Here is a 10617-nt window from a genome sequence, read left to right on the forward strand (position 1 = left end):
CATGCTTCTCCGCGTTCGGTGGAGGCTCGGAGCATAGCGAAGTCAAACTCGAGGCATGATTCGCTCACACTACGAGAAATGAGTCAAAAACTCAATGTTTGTCGGCCTCGGGATTGCGAAGAATCCAAAAAGGATTTTTCCCGGGCGAGATGATATTTGTCCCAGATTTACGCCGCCCAATGCCACTCAACATGGGCTGAATTACGAAAATGACATCACACGAACAACGTCGATGAATCCCCCAGTTGCCGATACTAATCCACGTCACCGACTGTGCTGACTACCGGATCACTCCGCCCACATGCAGTAGTTGCCGCTCTTAGACCGAGTGATCTCAAGACCTAGCCCCTATTCTGCATCTTGAGCTTTTAATCAGGCCCAATAGTCGCGAGGCGGAAGGAGCCGAGTTGTTTGTGTTTTGGTATATTTATTTGTTTGAAGAAACAAATCTATGCAATAATACACAAAAGAATTTTGAGCCACTCCCGGACACTAACCTGGTGTCGAAACTCGGGTCCCCTTCCGGTAATCACGGCCTGGACGGTCTGCGTCTGTTCGAAACAGGTTGTAGGCAGAACGGCTCCAGAAATTGAGCTCGAGAATCCCCTCGCTAAAGTTGGGCACGCCAAGAGCAGCACTCCGTTTCAGCCGCCAATTCGAGCCGCTGTATTTTCTTGGGCGGTGGCCTCGGTGAACACGAGCATTCTCCTCTCCTATTGTCGGATCGTCCGCGGCCTGCACACAGCACGCTACTCAGCCCGAGCAACTTAATCCCTGTGCAGATTTACGACGCTCCCCTACCGTCATCACGGATTTGTCTTTTCGTGTGCACGCAACCGATGTTCGAGAGTACAGTCAGAACAGAGACGAAACGTTGCATTTTCTGAGCGCATGTCCCGGGGCAGTTCATGGGTGGGAATGTGCATGAGCGCCGCGCCCAATTCAAGTGATGCGATCTGTTCATTTACTTGTGAGTGCACGGCCCTGAGCCACAAAAAACAAGACAATACAGCCATCACAATATAAACCAACACAATGCAGTCAGGGCAGCCAGCTTTCTCAGGCGGCCATAGAAAGCAGCGGAGAACGCATATGTAAAACCTCTCTGAACGCAATTTTTTGCCTAATCTACTTGCTCCGTAGAGCGTATGTATTCCGCTCACTCAAGGTGGGCAGCTGGCGACGTCTCAGCCAAACGGGTGAATTGAACACACCCCTCCTGCATGGCAGCAGCCAAGCCTTCGCGCTCTCGCGTTTTATCTAAAGACGTCAGCTCCATTCGAGCTGTTGAGGCCACGAAAGCGGCCAAGGTCCGGTTTTTTTGAAAGCGGCGCCAGAGTCTTGGCGAAACAAAAAGGCATTTCCGCTCCACGGACAGTGGGCCCAATTGTCGGCGACGAGCGATTCCTGCAGCCAGCCCAGGCCGGAGGGGTGCGCGGAGCTCGGGCCGGCGTTGGTACGGCAGTTACCAGCGACAGAGTGCGCATAAGCGGCATTTAGACTACTGTATGCCGGCCGACGCAATTGCGCGGGCTCTCAAGACGTTCTTAAAATAGTCGGCATGCGCTTAAAAAAAAGAGGCAAAGTAAGAGTCTTCTAGCCACAGAAAGCACTCTGCACAGCCTTTGCCTGCAACCGAGGTTGGTGCTGATTGAGCTCAGAACATCGCTGCCAGAGCCACCCACTTTTCGTCCCGGAGTATCAGATCTCATCTAGGCTACGTGCGTGGCAAAAAAAAATTGCACAGTCATCTCTGCCTCTCATGGTGAGCATACTCCACCACCCCTTTTTCTGCTTGGCAGCGCTACTGTTGGTGGGCAGCGTCCAGGCAGCGTCGTCGTCCGTCTTCCTGCAGTCGTCTGCAAGCGTGAGCGCAAACGCCACCACCACGTCCTCCTCTCTGGGCCCGGCGATGATCACGGTGCCCGTGATGAGCGGCGACTTTCTGGCGTACAACATCATCGTCACCGACAACGTGGGCCAGGAGATCTCCGTGCTGTTGGACTACATGCAGCCGCACGTGTGGTTCGTCAACGCGGAGGAGATCTTGAACTGCTCGGCCATCTACCCGATCTACCAAAGCTTCAATTTCACCAACGTGCCCACGTACGTCACCGTCAGCGACAACGTCTACGACATCAACGAGTGCTACAACGATGGCGCGTACACGCCGTTGACCGTCACCACCATGGCCAACGGCCTGCACACGTCCACCGTGACCCAGACGGTTTCCGTGCCCACCACGCTCTCTCTCAATATCACGTACCCATACGGCTACTACGGCAGCGGGTACTTTATGAACTCCAACTTCTCGCTCGACACCGTGGACGCCGAAGGCTCGGGCAACGGATCCGTGGCCCTCGACGGGCTCCTGTATCTTTTGGCGGACGACACCAACCTGTTCCAGGGAGGCTTTGGCTTGGCCGGGCCGGTGCAGGGCGGCGGCGTGCTCGACACCTTGAAGTCGGACGGCCGCATCTTGTGCAGCAGCTTCTCGGCGTTCTACTACAACCGCAGCGTGGCGGACGTGTGCGGCTATGTGCTTTTGGGCGCGGTGGACCAGAACTTGTATGTGGGCGACTTGTACGTGTTCCCGCAGATCCCGCACGAGGGCTGGGGTGACGACAACGCCATCCTCCCGATCTTGCAGTTGGACTCCATCGAGCTCGAGAACCCCGACACGCAGCAGGTGGCGGACTTGTACGAGGACGGGCCCGTGGCCGTCGTGCTTGACCCCACGTTGATCTACTCGTACTTGCCGCGGGCCGTGATCATCAGCCTCGCGCTCCAGACAAACGCGTACTTCACGGCGGAATACGACACGTGGCTCGTCAACTGCTCTGCGGTCGACGACATCGACGCGTCGGTCAACTTCGAGTTCGGGCCCTTGTCCGTGCAGGTGCCGCTCAGCTCCATCGTGCAGCCCAGCCTCTACACCAACTTGACCTTCTCCGACGGCCTGGACGCGTGTGTCTTCAACATCGCGCCCGCGGACTTGCTCGGATACAACGCCTTCGGCACGTCCTTCCTCCTGAACATCTACATGGCCATGGACAACGAAGGGGGCCTGATTGCCGTGGCAAACGCCAACACGGATTTCACGCCGCAGGCCCTGGCCCTGGGCCACGCTGCGCAGAACAGCTCCACGGCGGCGTACATCGAGTCGGACTACATTCCCTTTGCCACGAACGCCACGGTCTCCAGCGACTTGACCTTAACTTTCGGCACGCAGAACTTCTCGGCCATGTACTCGGACCCGGGCCTCCTCACCAACGTGGTGATCAGCTCGGGCCACGTGTACTTATCGCAGAAGCCCAGCCACACCAGCTCCGCGGCCGACAGTGCCAGCGCTGCAGACGCAAAGTCGATGTCGGGAGGAGCGGGCTCCTTGAACGAACGGGCCAGGACCAGCAGCCTCGTGCTATACGGGGTGTTGCTACTAGGCGGGATCATGGGACTCGTGTTCATGTGAGAACACGCCGGAACAGTACATTGAACATATGCATGGCCAGTCCAGGCTCATTGTTGCACGTAGCTCCGTTCGCTACCGGCGGGGGTGTCTATACTGTAGGTATTATGCGGCTCGGTGGTTTCTGGGAAGGGCGCCGGGTCCCCCACGAGGCGCCGGCCGCAGCTCAGTGCTGCTTCAACTCAATGCTCTCCAGGGCCCGCGCCTGGCTCTCCGAGTCCTGCTGCAAAGCCGCGTACCCGTTTTTGGCGGGCGCGTCGGGCTCCGTGTACCTGAAGTAGTTGTACCATAGAATGTCAAGGAAGGTGATGACCAAGCCCGCGCAGTTGAGCGGACTCAAGGTGTCGCCGAAGATGAGCGAGCCTAGCATGATGGTGAGCAACTCCTTGAAAATGCCGGCTACGGACAAGGTCAAAATCTGCGCCACGGAGAGAAGCTGGAACTCGCAGAGCGTCATGCAGAACGCCAAGATGCCCGGGGCCACCATGAGGAGCGTCGTCTCGCACACGCCCTTCTCCACCCACATGGGCAGCGCCGTGAACGCCTGCCAGCCCTCGAAGATCAAGCCAAACACAAAGAGGGCCGCCGTCATGCTCGGCGAGATGTAGAGAATCGTCTGCATCGGGTGCTTCGTGTACTCGTTGTTCTTCAAGAGGAGCTGCGTGAACGACCAGCGCAACCCGGACACCGCGGACGCGGCCAAGATGAGCACCACGCCGAGGGGCTGCGACCCGTTGTCGGTGGTTTCGGCGGGCTTTCCCGACTGCTCGGTCATCATCATCACGGACGCGCACATGACCACCACGATGACCACGAGGCGCCAGTTGAAGCGCTCGAGCCGCAACAAGAGCCCGAACAAAAGCACAAACACCAAGCTGGAGGTCTTGAGCATCGTGTACAAGGACAACGAGATGTATTTGAGCGCGACGTTGCTGAGCCCAATGTCGCCGGCCGACGCCAAGGCACAGGGCAAGATCTGCGCCGCATACATTTTGAGCGGCATCGCCAAGGACTGCCGGAAGGTCTGCGATGCTTTGTTGGCGCCGGGCCGGAGACCCGGCCGGAAGTAGAGCACGCCCACGCTCAATATGAAGAGGCATGTTTGGTGGAACGCGGTCACGAAAAGCGGGAACCGGAAGTTCAAGCCGCTGCCGAACATCCACTTGTTGTACACGGAAATGGACACGGAAAAGAGGTACCAGCCGGCAATGTACAAAGCTGCCAAGCGGGAGTTCTGGCCGGGCGCCTCTTGTCTTGAGGACATGGACATATGGCGGCGGGAAATTAGGGAAAAAGAGCCGGAAATGCAAGCTATAGGATACCCAGGCAAAGCAAGCTGCAGGGTGCCCAGGCAATCTTCGGGATCGTTGCCGAGGGTGTGTTTTGGGAAAACGCGTGTGCCGAAAAGGGGCGGAAAATGTATCGGTGACGAGTGGAATGGGCACCGATTTCTCTTCCTCTATTGGAGCTGTCCGCTCAGGCAGTGGAGACGTGGCTCTGAAGTCCAAATGTCAGTCCGAGACCGTCTCAAAAAATGGAGCCGAGTGTGTTCAGAAAGCCAGGGAAAGCGAAAAGTGTTTGCCGAGGATGAAGGGAAAGAACGAGAGTTGCATGTTGATGTCAGACCTGGGGGTCCCGTACAAAACGCGGGCTTCTAGACACGCTATTAGCGAGTGCCAATAAACGGAGGCACTGGTCAGAAGCGGGGACAGGAAGACGGCTGAAATGATTCTGGCAAGTGCGGCCGCAATTGTTCTGCACTTTTTTTTTATTTAGTTTGTTTTTGGACATACCTAGATATGGGGCTGGTTCTGTTCACTCTTCTGTTCTAGGCCTGGCCTCCAGCTCTGTTCACGTCGTGCAGCTGGCGAAGACGAGCACCCATTTTTTTTTGTTAGATTCATCTGATTGAAGGAGCAAAACTATGCAAATACCCAAAGACTGTGCGCTCATTGAAAGGCCACATTTTTTTTCTGGTATGGCTTTCTTTTTTTGTGGGGGGAATACCTGACATGGGCCGGCCAAATGGGAAGTATGACTGGCTCGTGTGGCCTTTTCGGGTAGCTATACGCGAGCAGACGCGCGGCATATACGAGGCCCGATGAGAGTTGGTTTACAGCGAAATCCACAACGACGTGCTGCTGTACCTTGGGGTTTTCCCGGCATCACGTATGATGAACGATCAATACAAAAGAACCGAAAGACAGGATTTTTTTTTCAAATACCTGGCGGGTTGTAGGGGCTGCATACAAGTACCGGGGTGTCTGCTCATTATATGAATTCGAGAATACTTCATGATCATAGCTTCAGCTGCTTGTTGTGTTTGAAAATTCTCCTTTAGTATTCGCTTGGCGAGTCGGGGTGCCAGCTACACTCTGTGATCTGCTTCCATCTTTGGAAATGACAGCTAGTTTCCAAACTGCTGCAGCACTTCCTCAAATGATTGCAGGGATATGTTGCCATTAAATTGCAGCAAGTGCTCGCATTTAGAACTGTTCATGCTGGGTAGCATAAAACCCCGGGTATATGCTGTAATAATGGTTTTGTTGCATGCTGTTGGGAAAATGAACAGCCGTGCTATATCTTTTGAAGAATCATCTCTTTAGTAAGAACGATGCTTTAGATGCAGCTGATTTGTTGATTGTGACGTTGAATAAGTTATTCAACATGGATTTGATGGCATTTTACATTTCAAGACACTTGTCTCGCTAATGGTATTTGGTGCTCACTATTTTGTGTCAAGGATTCAATAATTATAGTGTTTAAAAATACGTAGAATAAGGTGAAGGGATTAGCAAAACTTTGATGATGTGCTTCTATAGGAATTTTCTATAACCTTTCGTAGTATTCTCCCAATGATTGTTTTCAACATGGCCTATCGTACTGTTCTCTTTACGTCTTCTTTCAATAGGTCACATGAAATGTGCTGTGTCTGAAATTAAATGATTGGGGTTTCTGGTTATCACGGATAACAGTTGTTTGAGCTAATGAGATAAAATGGCAAAAGACAAGAGAGATCACAGATATTATACGGCCTATATACCTTTTAGCAACGATCAAAACTTTTCCAGAAAAGATAGCGCCAATGGTTGCAGTTGCAGTGTGAAGATTATTCACAAACATAGAAAAATGTGCACGAGTAACTAAATTCTTCTCAAATAAACTCTCGCAACAACTTGCCCTATGAAATATCCGTTTTGCCCCAAAGTCAAGAAAATGAACAATGCTGATTTGGGGTAAGGCACAGGGGGGATCCGTAGTCGAGATTTATCAGATTGATTTCAAGTGGAATATACTTACTCAAGCAAGAACATAAAACAGAAGGCTCGGTTCATGTAAGAGATATGACTGTCAATCAATGTTCGTGAAGTGTCTGAAATTATGCAAGACATGTGATTTTCTGCCAAGTAAGTCAAGTTCAGTACCAGTCGTTTCCCAGATATTGAAAGGACAGGCTGATCAGTGCTTATTCATAACACCCGGATCAGACTTCAGGATTTAAGGGTAACTTATGAAAGTCTGATGGAAGTTTGCTTTCCTTTCAGTTCTAGGTTAATTTTTAAAGCTATGGCCCAAGATCGTTTGTGGAGAGCAGCTCGATTTTTTGGCTGGTGCAAAGTGCCGAATTTGACAGTTTTGAACGCAACAAGACGATGACGTGGCAATCTAAAATGTAATTTCTGTGTGCAATGAGTAGGCTTATGGCTTAGATTTGACTATTTGTATGGCTTAAGTGACTTAACAATGAGTATTCAAACAAAGAAGCCAACTTAATACTGGGGAATAGACAGGAGTACTTATATTTGTTCACTCTATGATTTCATAAGGAGTGGCGCTATATAACAAAAAGCAGATCTTGACTTAATCAAAAAAAAAAAAAACAAATGAATGTGCGGCTGTCTCACTGGCTCCACGCCACCAAAAAATACGTAGCGGGCCCACAATATGGTCGTTTTCTCATTTTTGCTCTGGGACGGCCGAATGTGATTTTGATGTCTTTGAAATGGTTGGCCTCGGTAAACCTGCAAATGCCTATCCGTCCATTATTCTAAAGTCCAACTAAGCTTCTATATGTGTCCACGGGATGGAAAACGCAAGGGTGGAATTGAAATAAAAACTCCTTCATATTGTCTACAGACGCCTGAGCGCCTTTTCACAACACACCTGCTCTTTTCAAGCATAAATAGCCAGCCTGAGTGTATGGATCATTCAATTCAGATTCTTAGGGGTGAAAGCTGCAGATCAGCACGATGTGCTTGAAAAATCATAGAACCTTTTGAAGACTTCGGTCCACAAGGCCCACGAACTTGGCAGAAACAAAACAAAAAAAAAGAGAGAAGAGTAAATAAGAGGAAGAGAGTAAAAAAGTCACATTGTTCCCTGGAAACTGCCCCGGTCAGGCTGCACCTGCTTGATTCTCACATATGTTCAGCCCTGTGCTTCAAGAAGGGATCATGCGTGTGTTAAGTATGCAAATATGGTTTAGCTTGGGAAATTCTCTCACTCTCGTTGCTGTATTGGTTTGCATTGAATGGCGAAATTGACCGTCATTCTTAGCAGCGCTAAATCTACTTGGGCAATCTAATTAAAGTCAGTGTGCGCTTCATAATTTGATGTTGCCATTGTGACAAAAAAAAAAAATGTATACTCTTTCTAAAAAAGCCCCGAGATACAAAAGCCCAATCGCCAGATTAATTTGGTTTATGAACATGATATTCCTAGGATGGATCAGATGAACCCCTCCGCTCCCAGAGAGCCTAGATCTCAGGAAGCCCGGAGGCCTTTTACCAAATTTGTATGAATAAAACGCAGGGCCAATTAGCCTGAATTTCAAAATCCCCCGCTCTATCCATATTTTGTGCCTGTGTCTTGTTTGACGTCCAGTGGCTGCGAAGAAGCCTGTAGGGGCATATGAGGTACCTTTAAAAAGAAGAGGTTCAGAGTTACAAGATGGGTGAACAGGAAGGGGTTTTTAAAAATCGGTAGATTATTTTAAATTCTTAGCTGGGACATTGTATTCCTGTGGTATCAATTTTTCGTTCTTCGGGCGTATTTATCGTGGAAATCGAGGCTTTCTTATAGTAAAGGTGCAATAAGGGACACGACAAGCAAATCATAGATTGCAGCCAATTGAAAAAAACAAAAAACACGACATAAAACAACAACATGACATGAAACGACAACACACATAAAAAGCATAGAAAGCGTTCTAGTAAACAGCGGAAAAAAAACTTCCCGCCCGCAACCACTAGTCTCACCATACTCGCTCTCTCCCGGGATAAAGACTTTAAATTATTCAAGTCCAACATCTATGATCAAACCTCTTATTAGAAATGCTAATGCTCGTTTGTGTTTCTAAAAAATCAATACACGATCCTGAAACTTCAGGAGCCACAGTTTTTTATTGTCACACTGACATTATAGTAGTTAACCGTCTTTTCCCTTCTGGACTACTAATTTAGGTCTATCTTAACTTGAGCATGAAGTATCCTAAGGATAATTTATATCCGGTAAATTATATCAACAGATTAGTATTGATTGGTCAATAAAATTGTTATTGAAGATCTAGTGTCTTGGTCATTATCTAGGGAATTCATAAACTCATATAATCGTAAATCAATAACAAGACCTTCTTTAAGATCATTAAAGTCTTGAGAACAAGGTTGTGTCAATGTTCACAATGTAAATAACTTCAATAGGTATGATGATAAACGTATAAACCCCTACTTTAATGTGGTAGATGAAGCAATTAACCATATCGTTTGAAAGAGGAATAGCACACTCTAGAAGAATTAGTTTTATAAGAAATATCCCGGGTTCTTGTATCGCAATAAATTTCCCGGGCCGGCGGGGAGGGCACTTCATCACCTACGGTAATAAATTATAGCTGTTCCTATTATAAATCAAGTGGAAAAAAGTTCGATCTTTCTTTTCATCCGGTTTAACCGATATAAAAGGGATTTATTGATTCAAACAAGTAAACATTGCACATGGTACTGGATAAAGAATATATATAACATATCGTGAAGCCAATAAAAAGTCTGCATACTAAATGTACTTTGGCAGAAGTAAATAGCTGTTAATACATGTAACGAACCTGAGTTCATTTTACTATACAGGTCTGAATGGACACGGTTCAAATGAAAGGATCACTCATCTCCAATTATTCCCAGTCATCAATACCTACTTATTGGTTTGTGTTCAACTCAATCATTATATACACGATATCTTACCAAACTTGACTAAAATCAACTCTAATATTATTGTCCATACTCAAAGGGCATTAATAGCAACTGTGTGGAAACCCGGGTCATGGGACCGTGCACCACGGCGGCCCGGGTCACGTGACTGACTTTTACCAGAGCGTGGGCCCGCCACCCAGCTGGGCCACCTCCAGTCACCGAGCTCTACACAGCAGCCCTCCTCTGACCTCGTCGGTCTTTTTTTAAAATAACATTATATTGTAGGGGGTAGAGGAATGTAAGCCTGCTTCAGTAACAAAAAAGTGTAGAGAGAAAACCTAGAATAGATCGCAACAGTGGTTCAGGTGAGAATGCGCGAGCACCATCCAGGAAATCTCCCAAAGAGGAGGAGACTCTTGTCATGAAAACTTCCATAACCGATACCACTGGAATAAAATAATGTATTGTCCCATAGGATGTGCTTGTATTCTCGAACACACCTCCTTAAACCCGGCTTATCTCTGTAATTGTTATAGGTCCATCATATTTATAGGTCCATAGTATGTATAGGTCCATGAACTTAATAGCTCCATGAATTTAATAGCTCCATAATTTAAATGGCTCCATGATTTTTATAGGTGCATCTCCATAGCTCCATTATATTTATAGGTCCATGATTTTAATAGCTCCATGATTATATAGCTCCATAATTTTAATAGGTGCGTGATTTTAATAGGTGCGTGATTTTAATAGGTCCATAATTTAAAAGGCTCCATAGTATTTATAGGTCCATAATTTCAATGGCTCCATAATTTTAATAGCTCTGTATTTTCAGTAGCTCCATAGTATTTATAGCTCCATAATATTTATAGCTCCATGATTTTAATAGCTCCAAAATCTCCATAGCTCCCTAATATTTGTAGCTCCATAATTTTAATAGCTCTGTATTTTCAGTAGCTCCATAGT

At 48.1% G+C, this 10617-nt stretch overlaps 2 protein-coding genes across 2 annotated transcripts; one reads left to right on the forward strand and one right to left on the reverse strand.

Moving 5' to 3' along the window:
* Positions 1–1762: 1762 nt before the first annotated feature.
* Positions 1763–3472, forward strand: YPS7 (putative aspartic endopeptidase; the record flags this gene model as incomplete). Its single annotated transcript, XM_018857764.1, has 3 exons — positions 1763–2098; positions 2147–2179; positions 2225–3472. The coding sequence occupies 3 exons, from the start codon at positions 1763–1765 to the stop codon at positions 3470–3472; spliced, it is 1617 nt and encodes a 538-aa protein (XP_018710780.1).
* A 163-nt stretch (positions 3473–3635) lies between these two features.
* METBIDRAFT_12303 (uncharacterized protein) lies at positions 3636–4739 on the reverse strand (the record flags this gene model as incomplete). Its single annotated transcript, XM_018854207.1, has 1 exon — positions 3636–4739. One exon carries the CDS (start codon positions 4737–4739, stop codon positions 3636–3638), a length of 1104 nt encoding a protein of 367 aa, XP_018710781.1.
* Between the last annotated feature and the right edge of the window lie 5878 nt (positions 4740–10617).

This window comes from Metschnikowia bicuspidata (assembly GCF_001664035.1).
Source record: "Metschnikowia bicuspidata var. bicuspidata NRRL YB-4993 chromosome Unknown METBIscaffold_4, whole genome shotgun sequence".
NCBI classification, from domain to species: Eukaryota; Fungi; Ascomycota; class Pichiomycetes; order Serinales; family Metschnikowiaceae; genus Metschnikowia; species Metschnikowia bicuspidata.